This window comes from Mirounga angustirostris, unplaced genomic scaffold (genome assembly GCF_029215605.1).
Source record: "Mirounga angustirostris isolate CCGP_5_RB_7025 unplaced genomic scaffold, mMirAng1.0.hap1 SCAF_13, whole genome shotgun sequence".
NCBI lineage: Eukaryota > Metazoa > Chordata > Mammalia > Carnivora > Phocidae > Mirounga > Mirounga angustirostris.
In genome coordinates this window covers 42,120,947-42,137,547 of record NW_026991721.1, presented here as the reverse complement: position 1 = coordinate 42,137,547, position 16,601 = coordinate 42,120,947, and the positions used below count along the sequence as shown (strand labels likewise).

Sequence of the window (16,601 nt, the reverse complement as noted above, 5' to 3'; positions counted from 1 at the left end):
GGCTCAGGTCATGATCCTGGAGTCCTGGGATCGAGCCCCGCATCGGGCTCCCTGCTCGGCAGGAGGCCTGCTTCTCCCTCTCTCACTCCCCCTGCTTGTGTTCCCTCTCTCACTGTGTCTCTCTCTGTCAAATAAATAAAATCTTAAAAAAAAAAAAAAAAAAAAAGATATACTGGGTTAAACCAAACTAATCTGCTTCTTTACCGAAAGACCTCTCAGAATTTCTAGTATGCTAATGTACATGGTGAACCTCTAGTACAGGACAGTATGAAGTTTTTCCCAAACTACTTGACTATGGAATCCTTTTTCTCCCAGAATATCTAATGACATCAAGGGAGCTAATGTTCAATGGAACAGTTTGGGAAATGATCTAATCCAAAGTTTCCTCAGTTCCTCTGCTCTCATCATAAATCTCTAGTACTGGACTTAATGCATCCAACTGACCCCTTTCCTGCATTCCTAGTATCTTCCCCACTGGGAGCCACTGACTTGGCTTTGAGATCTCAGTGCTGTGGAATCTCAAATGCCTTGTAATCCTCTGGTTCTTTCGGATTAAAAAAGCAAGTGGCTTCAGAGTTTATGACATCATACAAGGTATCAATCTCCTTTATACTCCGAACAAATCATTCCACTCTCACTCAAGTGCTGAAATAGGAGATGCTGCTTTCACTCTTTCACAGACCTTATCTGTGGACACATCCTGACTGGAGCCTGAAGCCTCGCTGAAAGACAAAGCATAATCGCTCAATGTTGACTTAGCTAAAAGACAGACTACCTCAATCATCCCCAAGGGAGGCAAGGGCCAAAAGGACAGCACAATCAGACTCTAAGGAGCTCAGCCCAGAAAGCCACATGGAATCGTACTGAGAGGCGAGGGTGGCCAAGTGCTGGAGTAAAGGAAGGAAAGGGGAGGGTGGGTAAGGCTTGGGGGAGACAGGGGCACAGCACAGCTCTCTGAATCCCCCAAGAGTGGAATCCTCCCAGCGCAGCCTCAGTAACTGGCTGCGGCCAATATAATTCCACAAACATAAAATAAGACTCCGAGCTAAATGTGAATGATTAAAAGATCTACTTTGGATTATTACTTTTCATTATGATTCAGGATAATTAAGAAGAGTATGTTTATTTAAGCCAGGGTTCATAATACTCTTTTAAACTGGAGATGGATCTGTTTTCTCAAGTTATTTGATACTTTCCTCCTAGAGCTCAATTCCAGAGAAAAGCTCTTAGAACACAATAAGGGATTTTTAGAGATATTGATGTCAAAATAATAAATAAGTAAAAGTCAATCAAGTAAATCAAGGTCTGTCTCATTTCATACCATTGAATTTGTAAATTCTCTTAACAAAGTTTGTATATGCACAACTCAGAGTGATTTAAATTTATGATAGAAACCTATAACCCAACTAAAAGAAATCCATTGCTACATAACTAAAATTAGGTAATTATATATTTATTTATAAAATAACAAAAGATTTAGGAATAGATCTGTTTATTGTACTGTGAAAATGGTCTTGGTACATGTGAGAAACATTATATACTTTGAGGACAGCATTCAGAACTGTTAAGACAAAAGACAAACTATAATTTTAAACTCAATCTTGATTTAAGGGAAAGGCTATAAATTATTGGCTGGAATGCGTTCAGCATGAACTCAGATTCTATATAACATAAAGCATGAAAGAGTACAAAAGATGTTGGAGTCCAATAAGCCCATACCTAAATTTGAACTGTAAAGCTGCAAGGACTTTTTGTTTATTCTTATATACTAGTTTTCTTCTGAGACAAGTTGATTTTATCTCCAAGACTTAAGGCCATTCCCTGTAAGGAAGAATGAAAATGTTTATAATTATTAAATCTATATAAAACCAGTAGGTTTCTGTATCTTAACCAAGCCCTCATTCAATGACACCACATCAATAATGAAACCAGACTCACCAAAACTTTACTTTGTTAAGTACTTTTAGTGCTAGATTTACAATTAGTCACTGGATTTGTAGTTTAGATTTCAAAAAACTCTACAGAACCCATTTCACAAACACCCTACAGGAATCAATCTTGTTTTAGGCAAATAATCCAGAGTGACAGGCCCAAAAAAGTGGGCCATTTTAATGAAGCAAAAGTTCTATTTCTATTCAGAGAATACTATTATTACATATATGCATCTAATGCACAAAATACAAGTATGACAGAGAATACTACATATAAAAATAATGAAGAAATAAATTCTTCCTTTTTGTTCAGTTCAGAGATGATCTCAAAACCAAAAACAAAACACAACCCCCCTCCCAAAATTGGGTAACACCCAATTGTTACCTGACTCTTGGCACGAATTCTTATGTGGCCAGTAACCGGGGCCTCTGGGCCCTGTTGAATTGGCTTCTCAATGCTGACATTTGCAAGTGCATCTTCTCCAAATATGGAACGAGCATACAGGTTGGCTGCCATAAAGCCACAGTAACCAGAAAGAGCCTGGAAGAAATTTATGATATATTCAATACTTCACTAGAGAATGACACATAAGCAAGACCCACCAGCATATATAAATTATCATTTAAAATAGGACTTACCATGTGGTGGTGGTTATATGACTAAATAAATGTCAAAACTCACGGAACTATATATGTAAAAAGTGTGAATGTTACTGTGTCTATGTTATATCTTAATAAAAGTGACTGTATTTAAAGAAATAGCACTTATTCCAATTTGTATATATACATTCCCTATTTAGTTACAGAGTTGTCTGCACCAGACCTTAAGCTCCATGAAGGAGAGACAATTTTTATTTTCTTCATTACTATATATCCAGAAGCTCACAGAGTACTGGGCGTATGATATTTGTTTGTGTATTTGTTAGACTATTTGTTGAGTAAACTAATATATGAATTAAAACCCATTTGTCTGGCAGAAATTTACTGATAAAATTAGTATTATAACATTAGCAGGAATTCCACAAAGAAATTCCTTAGAGCCTCAGCTTCATTTTTCTTTCTTCCTATTCTTTTTTCATGTATACAGAACTTAGAAAATTCTGTATTTGAACAAATATATTGACCCACAATCAGAACCAAGAGAAGAGGTCATGGACTTTTTTAATCCAGTATCAAAACCTATTTTGGAATGAGCCTTTGCTGAAAGGGAGAAGAGTGAAAAGAAAAATGAATCTAACTATTCAATTGGGTCACTGTACTAGGAACAAGCAGGCTGGTATATTCTGGTACAAAGAGGTAAGCAGATTGATGCATTCTATGGGATAATTTCTTTTAGCTAGTCCAGAATGACACTGCTTTTCTTATGCTGAACAATAACAAAAATACACTAAAGGAAATACAAGCCAGGAATCTGCCATACTACTCTCTATCAGTTTAAGAAGTTCTCAAATTTTACCTTCTCTGGAGTGAGGCATTTCATGTTAGTTGACTTTAATATATGCTGTAGGTAGTCATTTAAATCAATTATATTTGTGTTAACCGTCACCTGTACAGAAGGAGAAAAAAGTCAAGGAGATCATAATCCTTATAATGAGAAAGTTGCGTATTTCTGATCTTAGGGTTGAGAAAACAGACTCATATTATACGGAACCTCCTTCCAAGTATATAGTGGGGAAGGTGGGCAAAAAAACAACTAAATGACATCTACAAAATCCAACAAACTGCAAGTTGGTATCAGAATTTTCATACATAGATTACTTCATAAAAGATCAACATGCTGCATATAAAATATTTCTAATAAAGATCAAGGCCACTGACTTTGTAAAACCTCTTCTGGACACTGGATTCAATAGTAAATTATTACTCATACATCCAAGGGATGGAATATGGTCTTTAATGTCTTGATCAATCAGACTAATCATACAACTGCCTCTCTCATCAGTTTATAACAACTTACCAAACTACTCGCATAATTTCTGGTTAAGGCTAATTTGCAAGAATAGATATTGAGAAACTGCTTCTTACATCTGACACTTTTTAGTGGGACTACTTTTATCAGAGAATTCCTCAACACTAGCCAAAAAGGCAGATAAGGAGTTCAAGGAAATCTCCCAAGGACTAACTTTGTTTTCCCATTCGAATTCAGCCCACATCTGACGGAATTCAGCATCAGTGCAAGTGGCAGGCTGGATATAGTCCATGATGTCGATGTGAATATCACTGAGGACCACACAATTTCTGTCACTTGCTGCTCCAGAGACATCATAAACTGCAATATACACACACACAAAAGGTCCTGAATCACCAGAGGCAAATTTTAATTAAAAAATTTTCATATTTCCAAATAATAATTATGATATTAGCCAACTATTTATATAATGCTTATTCTATCCTGGGCTCTATTTTAAATGCTTTACAAAGATTACCTGTTTAATACTTTATTCCCATGTTATGGTATTATCATTCTCCATCTTATGGATGAGGAAACAGAAGTCATATAAGTTGCTCAAAGTCAGAACTGATTAAGTGGTAGGGCCAGTATTTAAACTCAGTCAGTATATACGTAGCAGGTAAGTAGTAGTGTTCCCTCAGAAGTGCTTAACTAATATTTTTGAATGAATATTGAGGAGCCACAGTATATAAGATTATTTACTTCTATGACTGCCTCATCCACAGCAAAAAGTTGTCATCTGATTGGAGCCTACCTTTCCTCCTCCTAGCCTCTTCTCTTGACATTCCCCTACTCTATCTACTTTCAGTGAAAACTGAGGTCACTGAGAATAAGTTTCTTTAATTTCTAGTGCCACATCTAAAAACAAATTTCTCTCTCTCTGTATCCACATTCACCTCCTTACCCTTCATATCAGGGAAGTGCTGTCTCTTCTCTTCCAGATTCGTATTTCCTGCCATCTGTGATCCCCACTCTGGTTTAGGATGTCACTCCATCAACCATTACTTCCCTCACTCTTAGGTCCTTACCTTCATATTCTCTACTGTCTCTTCCCTTAGTCTATAAACATACTCACCTTAAAAAAAATTCTTCCTCATCCCGACTTCTCTTCAGTCTACTGCCCTCTCTCGTTCTTATCAAAACCACAGTTATACACTCAGAACAGTCTACACTCACTGTCCTTATTTCTCCATCTCCAAGTCTTCAACTCACCACCACTGCCCAAGATATACCACAAGCAATATTTAATTTCACTCATCACCAAATCCAAAGGACTCTTCTTTTAGACTTCCTGTTACTTGACTTTTTGCAACTCCAGATTCTTCTGGAAGATTTTTCCTTACTTCCTCTCTACCACATTTCAGGTACCTTTGTAGGATTCTCATCTGACCAAGCTTTCAATATTGCTGTTCTCTTAGATTCAGTTTTCAAATCTCCCCTCTTCTCACTTTTTATGCCCTGAGTGATTTCTTCCACTCCTACGGTTTTCAAACAAGTATTTATCTCTAGTTTAGACCTCCTGTTCAAGTTCCACACTCATATCAAACTGCCCTTGGACATCATTAGATACTTTATTCTCAACCTGCTCAAGATTTACCTTAGTATCTCTCTCAAATTTGTTCTTCTCTCCTATATTCCCTGATTTGGTGATTGCCATAAATATCAACCCAATAAAAAAATCTGAGGGTTACTCTAGCCACTTCTTCAATCAGTCCATGTCCTGGGCATTCTATCTCCTTAATATTGATAATATTCAGCACTTCTCTCCAACCCAACTACTACTGCACTGGTTTGAGCTCTGTCATCTCTCACCTTTGTTACTCCAATAATCTACTAGTTAGCCTTCCTGCCTCTTTCGATCAGTCTTCTACAGTGCTATCACAGAAATGTTTAATCATGGGCGTGCCTGGGTGGTTCAGTCGGTTAGGCATCTGACTCTTGATTTCAGCTCAGGTCATGATCTCAGGGTCCTGAAATTGAGCCCCACATCGGGCTCTGTGCTGAGCGTGGAGCCTGCTTAAGATCTTCTCTCTCTCCCTCTGGCCACCCCCCCCACCCCACTCATGTGCGCTCTCTCACTCACTCTCTTAAAAAAAAAAAAGAAAGAAAGAAAGAAAGAAATGCTTAATCATGTAACTCACTGAGAATTCCTTAATGGCTCTAATCCTTTACATCCAGGACTAAGTCTGAAATCCTTAGCATGACAAGTAAAATTGAGCTCCCCCTAACCTTCCTAACCTCATTTTTTTTTTTTTTAAACCACTACCCTCCAGCCCACTTTGAACTCCAAGTATATCAAACTACTTGCATTTGTTACAGCTGAATCCTTGCCTATCTGTAGAACACTTACTAATCTTTCAAAATGCCACAAAGCCCTTCCTAACCTTCCTTCCCCACTCCCCCCCACTTTAAGAAAAATGACCAAATTTCTACACAGACTCCCACTTTACCTAGCACAAGCTTCCTTTGCACCACTTACCATTATATATTACACATATCTACTCTACTTATCTGTCTTCCCTTACTCAACCACAAATTACCCGAGGAGAGATCTTTTGTCCTTTGGTAGCTCCATCCCTTCCACAGAATTTGCTTAAAAAATGCTTATTGACTGACTGACTGCCTCTATATAAGTTAGTCCCTAGGTGGCCTGGGAACCAATGCCTATACAAACTTTTAGACTCAGTTCAAAAGTTCTCCTTCGGTAACATATCCTCCTCCTTTTTACAGCCTTCTGTATGGTTAGCATTTTTCCTCTACGATCCCAAAGCACACAGTATATAAACTAGCGCCTCTGACATTGTGTTGTACTTCTATATTTTACTTATCTATTTCTTACTGTTGCTTGGCAGTTTCTTGAGGACAGTCTATGGTTCATTTCTGTACATCCATGAATACAGTACAATGTTTAATATAATAGCAGATGCCCCCATAAATGATGAATGAGTGAATGAATGAACAGATGCAGGTACTGTCCTCAAGAAATGTCATACAACTACTTATTACAGAAATTCTTTAATAAAAATATTCAAACATCACATGCTATAAAATAATTCCTTACCTATATTACCGAAAATTATTCCATTTTCTGTTGAGGCTACTTTAACATTAGCTTTAATATTTGCAAAATCATGAGGAGCAAGAGTCAAAGGAGATGGCTTTTCCACAAGTTTCAGATCCCCTGAAAAAACATTTAGATATGGTTAAAATATACATTAAATCACATATATATCTCATCATAAATCTTATCTCCCAAAAAATAAAATCTTAAAATGTATGCAGCTTAATAGCTTCTAGCAAAATAAGGAACAAGAGAAGAGTTATGATTCAAATATTTTGAGGACAAAATAAAGAAATCATTTAACACCTTATTATTCACATCAATTTGCACATTTTCTTTGAAAAGGTTAGCAGGTTCCTCAGAATAATTCTTTATTCAGTTTGTGGGTGTGTGTGTGTACACTCTGGGTTTACCATTTTATTTCAGTGATTGAGTATAAACTTCTCAGAAAGCTTAAGTCTTAAACTATAGACTCCACTACAAAGAAAGATAAAATAATCCATGGAAAGACTTATATACATTCTTTATACAGGCATCAAGCTATGCTGAGAAAGACACAGGGCAGAAGTATCTTTTCCCTTGATATCTTAAGGTCCTTTAACTATTGCTTAAGCCACATGGAATTTCCTAGAGGCACTGACTGTTCCTTCCTTCCTTCCTTTTTTTTTTTTTTTTTTTTTTTTTTTAAGATTTTACTGGGACTCCTGGGTGGCTCAGTTGGTTAAGCGTCTGCCTTCACCTCAGGTCATGACCCCAGGGTCCTGGAATCGAGTCCCACATCGGGCTCTGTGCTTGGCAGGGAGTCTGCTTCACCCTCTCCCTCCAACTCTCTCCCCGATTGTGCTGTCAAATAAATAAAATCTTAAAAAAAAAAAGATTTTATTTATTTGAGAGAGAGTGCAAGAAAGAGTGCATGAGCAGGGGGGAGAGGCAGAGGGAGAAGCAGACTCCCCACTGAGCAGGGAGGCCGATGTGGGGCTCAAGCCCAGGACCCTGGGATCATGACCTGAGCCGAAGGCAGACGCTTAACTGACTGAGCCACCAGATACCCTGGCACTGCACTGTTTCTATATACAGTTTATATTTTCCAACTTCAAAATCATTGTAGAAGTGGTCAGAGAGAGTATGATTCATGTGTTTTTATTAAGAAGAAAAACACATCTCAAGTTGCTAATTGTAATAATAATATATTACGTTGGGCACATGTGGTAGGTATCAGCTACAGACTCAGAAAATACCTAGTTCTGTTTTAAGGCAATTAAAAATTTAACTAAGTGAGCCATGTGGTAAATCTGTAACTTAAACAACTCTTATTTACAGCTAGAAAAAATGACATTTGCTAGGTTGAGCTTATTAAATAAATCCATCTGGATGTACCAAGAGCATAAACCTAAGAAAGTCAAGTATCACAGAGGTTCAGAAAATTGGAGCTGAAGGAGACTAAATATTAAATGTAAAACTAAGCCTTGATTAAAAATTCTTATACTAAAAAGATTTCTTATACAAAACTTGTACATATCCCTTAATAATCTGTCATAAAGACTTACTATGTAACACAATCTGTCCTTTATGGTAAATTTCCTTACCCAGAGTAGCTAACTCTAATGTGCAGTTCTGCAAAGTATCACTGGTTTGGTTTACAACAAGTACATCGAGGACAATATCATACTGGTTGACATGAACATAAGCTTCTGCATATACAGGATCTGAGAAACCTGTCAACTGGGTGACCTGTCGAACAAAAATAAAGAGAAAATTAAGTGACTGAGACAATTTAACCAAACATATCCTAGCCAAATGACTAAGTCTGTTAGGTAATTAACAGATGTGCTTAGATTAGACAAGTCATTCTGAAATTGATACAATAAAATTGTTGTATAATACAGAGATGGTAATTGCAAATGGGACATTAGAAATAACAGGTACTAGAGTTTATAGCTCAGTAGGAGAAAGATGTTAAATATGTTGAGCAAATATATTAAACATGATCTCAATTTAAGAACTGAATAGATTTGGATACATTTTCAGTTAAATCCCTCAGTATCTCAACTCACTAGTTGCTTTCCAAAACTTGAGAATTAAATAAAATCCAAATCTCGTGGTAGTCCCTGCTACCTAAATTCAGGAACTAAATAGATTATATACCAAGAAATGCTTGTAATTCCACAAAGATAAATTTTATATGCTCCCCCCCCACCAAATTTAAAAAAACAAAAACAAAAACCCAGAGTACAGCACTTTAAACTTAATATTGTCACCAAAACTACAGGCAAGAAAAAAAAAAAAGATAAAACTGGATTATATCAAAATGAAAAACTTTTGTGCATCAAAGGACATTATTAACAGAGTGAAAAGGCAACCTACAGAATGGGAGAAAATATTTGCCAATCATACATCTGATAAGGGACTTGTGATCCAGCAATTTCACCTCTGGGTATAACCGGAAAGAAATGAAATTAATGCCTCAAAGAGATATTTGTGGTCCATGTTCATAACAGCATTATTCACAACAGCCAAAAGGTGGAAGCAACCCAAATGTCTATCGACAGATAAATGGATAAACAATATGTAGTATATATTCATAATGGAATATCACTCAGGAAATTCTGACACATGCTACAGTATGGATGAACCTTGAAGACACTATGTTAAGTAAAATAAACCAGGCACAAAAGGGCAAAGTATGATTCTGCTAATATAAGGTACCTGGAGCAATCAAATTCATGGTGATAGAAAGCAGACTGGTGGTTGCCGGGGACTGAGAGGAAGGGAGTGTGGGGAGTTATTGTTCAATGGGCACAGAGTCTTAGCTTTACAAGATGAAAAACGTTCTGGGGATGGATGGCTGATGGTGACGGTTGCACAACGATGGGAATATACTCGGTGCCACTGAACTGTACACTTCAGGGTAGTTAAGAGGATAAATTTGATATTATGTAAATTTTACCACAATTTTTAAAAAAAATTTTATTATAAATTTAAAAATGTATAATTGTAATACTGTCGATGTCAATTCCCAAATTTAAGGGAGAGAAAGTGTTTTAGTAGTTCCAATTCTGCTACTAACCTTATCTTGGACCAATCAATCTGAGACAGTTTACTCATCTAATAGAAGGGACTAAACTAGATCACTGATTTGTAAATTTATATACTTTCAGAGTAGGAAAACCTTCCTAATAAAATCCTACATGGAAGTCAAACACTAAGAATATGACTCGCCCTGTTTAAAGTAACAAGGGGCAGGAGAAACAGAGCAGGGTGTCAGAGTAGAGGCCAGAGCCCTGCTCTTTAAAAGTTTTGGTTTAACTTTGGGCACTTGGGTCGCTCAGTCAGTTAAGTGTCCAACTCATTTTTTTTTTTTTTAAGATTTTATTTATTTGACAGAGAGAAAGAGAGAGAGCACAAGTAGGCAGAGTGGCAGGCAGAGGGAGAGCGAGAAGCAGGCTCCCCACTGAGCAGGGAGCCCAACGCCGTGCTCGATCCCAGGACCCTGGGATCATGACCTGAGCCAAAGGCAGATGCTTAACCGACTGAGCCTCCCAGGCGCCCCAGCATCTGAGTTTTAATTCATTTTTCATGAACCTATCAATCACAGTGACTTGACAAAAACTGATGCTGTATAACAAGTTTGTTTTTCTTTTAAAAAACAGTGGGACCAGCCACTTCCTGATTACTACTTTCTTAAGTGGCCCATATAAATAATTCACCAGTGTATTTGACATTTTGTTACCTTGTTAAGTTTAGATGCTAGGGGATCTGCTGCCTCTTTCCTCTGTGTGTTGCCCATTGCTGCCAGCAAACTCAGCTGAAACTGATCTTCCTTGCAGTTCATTTCATTCTTTGCAGTTAGTTGCATAAAGGAAATGGGGTCATCGGGCTGTACTGTTACATTTCTCTTTTCAGATTCTTTCTGTGTTGAGAAAACAATATACACGTCTCTCTTTAATATGGAAAGAAAGACAGCTTTCTGTAGGCCTATAATAGGCAACAGCCCTCACATAGGACTGAAAAGCCAATAAAATTTTTTAAAAACCCACAAAGCACTTTTAGAACTTAATCATGTATACCTTACCTTCTGGGATAATTTCTCTTCTTCGAGTTTAGCAGACAACATGTGAGAAAGGGACTGTCTGCATTCCTTATTGAAGATGTCATTCATTAAAGGTGAACATTCAGACAAGACCTTGAGACACAGGGAAATTCGATCTACATCATCATCTGTAATTGGCTTCTTAGGAAGAGAGGATTTTCCCAAATGAAGGATAGTGGCCATGAGCAACATAGCCTCAGCAACAAAAGACTAGAAAAGTAGAGAAATGGATTGTTTACTGTCACGGTTTTCCAATTCAGTAATGTCACTTTATTATAACTCACAATCCAAGAAATAAACCTAATTTTCACTTCACCTGAGTAAGAGTTCAAATGCTTTAGATTTTTATCTCCATATATTTGATGCACCCTTTTCCTTCCTATCTTTTTTTTTTTTTTTTTAGATTTTATTTATTTGACAGAGAGAGACAGCGAGAGAGGGAACACAAGCAGAGGGAGTGGGAGAGCGAGAAGCAGGTGAGCCCGATGCGGGGCTCGATCCCAGGACTCTGGGATCATGACCTGAGCCGAAGGCAGACGCTTAACGACTGAGCCACCCAGGCGCCCCTCCTTCCTATCTTTTTAACTGCCACCCTCTAATACTTTCATGAACCTTCAACTGAAAGATAGCAACAGCTTTTTAACTGTTTTCCCTTACTCTAACTCCTTCACATGCCAATGCTATCTTTTTTTAAAATTCCAACTACAGGGATGCCTTTGTGGCTCAGTTGGTTAAGCATCTGCCTTTGGCTAAGGTCATGATCCCAGGGTCCGGGGATGGAGGATCAGGGTCCGGGGATGGAGCCCCACATCGGGGTCCTTGCCCTACGGGAAGCCTGTTTCTCCCTCTGCCTGCCGTTCCTCCTGCTTGTGCTCTCTCTCTCCCTCTGTCCAATAAATACATAAAATCTAAAAAAAAAAAATTAAAAAAAAACCAACTACAGAAAAAGTTAAAAGAATAGATACACTTTACCAATTGCTTACATTATGCCATATTTGCTTTCTTATTCTACCTGTACATGTACACTTACTTTTTTGGCTAAACATATGACAGTAAGATTCTTCACCCCATAAGTACTTTAGCATAAATCTCTTAAGAATCAGGACAGTTACCATTCTCTACCTAAGAAACAGAATAATTCCCAAAAACTTTACACTGAAATTCAAATTTTCCTAATGTCACTAAGTGTTTTTATGGGTTTTTTGTTTTGTTGTTTTAGATTTTATTTATTTGACAGAGAGAGACACAGCGAGAGAGGGAACACAAGCAGGGGGAGTGGGAGAGGGAGAAGCAGGCTTCCCGCTGAGCAGAGTCTGACGTGGGGCTCGATCCCAGGACCCCGGGATCATGACCTGAGCCGAAGGCAGACGCTTAACGACTGAGCCACCCAGGTGCCCCATGTTTTTATGTTTTTTTTAATACAGGATAAGCTTCATGCATTTTATTTGGCTGTTATTCTCTTTAGTCCCTTTTAACCTAGACCAGTCCCCCTGATTTTTTGTATTGTTTTCCACCACAATGACTTCTAAAAAAAAGGCTAGGCCAGTTGTTTTGTAGAATGTCCTTCACTCTTTTTTTTTTTTAAGATTTTATTTTATTTATTTGACAGAGAGAGAGAGAGAGACAGCTAGAGAGGGAACACAGCAGGGGGAGTGGGAGAGGGAAAAGCAGGCTCCTGGCCAAGCAGGGAGCCCGATGCAGGGCTCGATCCCAGGACCCCGGGATCATGACCTGAGCCGAAGGCAGACGGTTAACGACTGAGCCACCCAGGTGCCCCAAATGTCCTTCACTTTTGGTTAGAATACCAGATAGGTGATGTTTTATATCTCTTACTGTACTGTATTAGGAGACCCATAATGTCAGGTTGCCCCATTATTGGTGGCACAAAGTGATCACCTGCTGCTGCTATCTTAATCCTTATTGTGCACCAATCATTTCACTCCACACGCAAGTACCTTCAGTGACTTCCTACAGCCTTCATGTTGAAATCCGTGCTATCCGGCCTGCTATTCAAGGTTTCCACAAGTGACTCCAACTTGCTTTTTTAGTGTTGTGTACAATTATCCTGACAGATGCTCTATACCCTTGCCAACCCATCTTTGGCTAAGTGCTGATCTGCACACATGCATGAAAAGACTCCCAGAGGCCTGGGAACAAACCAGCAGAAGAATGAGTGTAATAATCCTGAGTCTGGATACAGGCTCCAGAAGAAGAAGAAAGGGGAAGGGACAGGAAAAAAATAGCTACAGAAATTGTGGCCAAAAAGTTCCCAAATTTAATAAAAACTATAAACCTGCATATCCAAGAAGCTCAATGAACCACAAACAAAGGAAACATGAAGAAAACCACACCAAGGCAAACCCTAATCAAATTACTGAAACCTATGATAGGGAGAAAATCTAAAACCAGCCAGAGGGAACAGGACACATTCCACACAGAGGCATAAGAATGACAGCAGGCTTCTCGTCAGAAAGCCAGAAGATACTGAAGCTACATCTTTATAGTAAACTGCAAGACAGAAGACAATGGAGTAACCTCTTTACAGAACCAAAAGAAAAAAACTGTCAATTTTGAATTCTATACCACAAAGTATCTTTCAAAAAGGAAGGAAAAATAAAGGCTTTTTCAGACAAACAAAAACCAAGAAAATTAGTTGCCAAGAGACCTCACTGTAAGAAAAGTTAAAGCAAGGGGTGCCTGGGTGGCTCAGTCGGTTAAGCAGCTGCCTTTGGCTCAGGTCATGCATGATCCCGGGGTCCTGGGATCGAGCCCCCGCATCGGGCTCCCTGCTCAGCAGGGAGCCTGCTTCTCCCTCTGCCTCTGCCCCTCCCCCCCAACTCGTGCTTTTGCTTACTCTTGCTCTCAAATAAATAATTTTTTAAAAGTCTATTAAAAAAAATTAAAGCAAATTCTTTAGCCAAAAGGTATATAAAACCAGGGAAACTCTTGGGGCACCTGGGTGGCTCAGTTGGTTAAGCGACTGCCTTCGGCTCAGGTCATGATCCTGGAGTCCCGGGATCGAGTCCCACATCGGGCTCCCTGCTCGGCAGGGAGTCTGCTTTGCCCTCTGACCCTCCCCCCTCTCATGTGCTCTCTCTCTCATTCTCTCTCTCTCAAATAAATTAAAAAAAAAAAAATCTTTAAAACCAGGGAAACTCTAAAAAAGGCATAAGTGAAGGAGAGTCAGGAAGGTGATAAACAACCCAACTTCTTCCTGCCTTGTACTACATGTAGCAAACTTCATGAACCAATTACTAGAAAACTGGTTCTCTTAAACAGATATCAGCAAATGCTCAAATGGTCTCCCAGTTTGGAGAACTGAGCAGCTATTCCATGTAAGGAAATCAAACCGGACTCAGAGATAAAAAATTTTGGAGACTTTTAAAAAGCAAAGAATTTATTTATTTAAAGAATAGACAATTACGCTGTGACAAAAACCTAAATAAATAAAGTGTAACAGAGAGAGTTACAAAGTAAATTATTGCCCATAAATCAAAATAAATTGATAAAAAAGAGATAATACAGGGGCGCCTGGGTGGCTCAGTCGATAAGCACCTGCCTTCGGCTCAGGTCATGATCCCAGGGTCCTGGGATCAAGCCCCACATCAGGCTCTCTGCTCAGGGGAAACCTGCTTCTCCCTCTCCCACTCCCCCAGCTCGTATTCCCTCTCTCACTGTCAATAAATAATAAAATCTTGGGGCGCCTGGGTGGCTCAGTTGGTTAAGCGACTGCCTTCGGCTCAGGTCATGATCCTGGAGTCCCTGGATCGAGTCCCGCATCGGGCTCCCTGCTCGGCAGGGAGTCTGCTTCTCCCTCTGACCCTCCTCCCTCTCATGCTCTCTGTCTCTCATTCTCTCTGTCTCAAATAAATAAATAAAATCTTAAAAAAAAAAAAAAATAATAATAATAATAAAATCTTTAAAAATAAATAAATAAATAATCTTTAAAAAAAGGAGAGAGAGAGAGAGATAATACACCTTATAATTTACTTGGCCCTCTAAATCTCACTTATGGCTCTTTTCATGACAGAATAAAAAAAAATCCTTTGAAAACTCCAAATCTAAAATGAAAATGTCTAATTATATGGGAGCTTAAGTAAACAAAGGAATCTAATGGACTATTACACAGCTATTAACTATTAGGACTAGGAAGGGCTTAGAGAAACATGGGACTGTTACAATGTGAAGTGAAACTGCAGTGCTGTAAAACACAGAATGAGCAATACTGGGGGAAAAAAGTGTTTCACAGAGAAAAGCCATATTAAACTTTCTGGAGGAAGAAAGGATTTTTATTATCATATTTGGGCAACGTAATTCTATCTTTTGATGTTTCTATCTATCTCCACTACAATATTAGTAAGATTTGTACTTCAGTCCTCTAACCATGAGTGATTTTTTTCTCATTAGTTTTTGTTACCTCACTCCTTATTTTATTTATTTTTTACTATGTTATGTTAATCACCATACATCATTAGATCTCACTTATTTTAACAATATTAAAAATGAACAAAAATAAAACACTTTCACAATTCTACCACAGAAAGATCTGTTTGAAATGAAGGCAAAAATTTTTTCAGACAAATGAAAGCTGAGAGAATTCATCATGAACAGACATGAATTATAAGAATGATTAAGTTCTTTAGGCAGAAAGAAAATATCACATGGAAATCTGAATTTACACAAAGGAATGAAAAGCACCATAAATGGTAAATATGTGGGTAAATATAAGACTTCTTCCTCATTAAAAAAAATCTTTAAAAGAATATTAACTATTTACAGCAGATGAATGCATAAACAAAAACATCACATTATACAGGCTTAAAAAGGAAAGAAATTCTGATACATGCTACAACATGGATGAACTTTGAAGACATTATGCCAAGCAAAATAAACCAGTTGCAAAGGACAAATTTTGATGATTCTACTTATATGAGATATGTAGAATAGGCAAATTTATAGAGGCAGAAAGCAGAATGGTGGTTGCCAGGGACGGGGGTGGGGGGTGGGGAGGAGGACGTTAGGAGGGTTATTGTTTACTGGATACAGTTCAATTTGAGATGATGATGAAGTTCTGAAGATGGATGATGGTAATGGCTGCGCAACAATATAAATGTACTTAATGTCACTGAATGGCACATTTAAAAATGGTTAAAATGATAAAGTTTACATTATATATATTTTACCATAAAGAAAAAAAATACCAAAAAAAAAGTCACCCAGAAAGGTACTTGCACTTTGTCCTGTTCCCAACTCTCGACTTCTTACAACTAATTATGCTCCCCCCATACCCAAGCCCAGCCAAATACTAGATAAATAAGAAATGTTAAAAATAAATAAATAAAAATAAAATAAATGATGTATATATGTATATAAACACACACAAATAATTCTTAACTATTTACAGCAAAAATAACAGCAATGCATGTCAGGGTTGATAACATGACACACAGAAATAAAATGCAGGACAACAGCACAAAAGGTTGGGGGGAATGGAAATGGAGTGTAATGAGTATAAAGTCAGAATAGGCCAGAAGCTATGATGAAGGCATAAACTGTAGAAATGAGAAC

At 38.0% G+C, this 16,601-nt stretch overlaps 1 protein-coding gene across 1 annotated transcript in view; it reads right to left on the bottom strand.

The window, feature by feature from the left end:
- Positions 1 to 1,437: 1,437 nt before the first annotated feature.
- The window catches only part of COPB1 (COPI coat complex subunit beta 1), a 38,252-nt gene continuing 23,088 nt past the window's right edge, over positions 1,438 to 16,601 (bottom strand). The window contains exons 15-22 of the mRNA XM_045894084.3: positions 11,016 to 11,243; positions 10,674 to 10,853; positions 8,530 to 8,674; positions 6,944 to 7,063; positions 4,055 to 4,200; positions 3,388 to 3,477; positions 2,317 to 2,472; positions 1,438 to 1,821 (exon numbers count right to left, since the gene is read on the bottom strand). Coding sequence (XP_045750040.1) covers positions 1,762 to 1,821; positions 2,317 to 2,472; positions 3,388 to 3,477; positions 4,055 to 4,200; positions 6,944 to 7,063; positions 8,530 to 8,674; positions 10,674 to 10,853; positions 11,016 to 11,243 — 1,125 coding nt within the window. The 3' untranslated portion in view covers positions 1,438 to 1,761. The remainder of the gene's footprint in view (positions 1,822 to 2,316; positions 2,473 to 3,387; positions 3,478 to 4,054; positions 4,201 to 6,943; positions 7,064 to 8,529; positions 8,675 to 10,673; positions 10,854 to 11,015; positions 11,244 to 16,601) is intronic.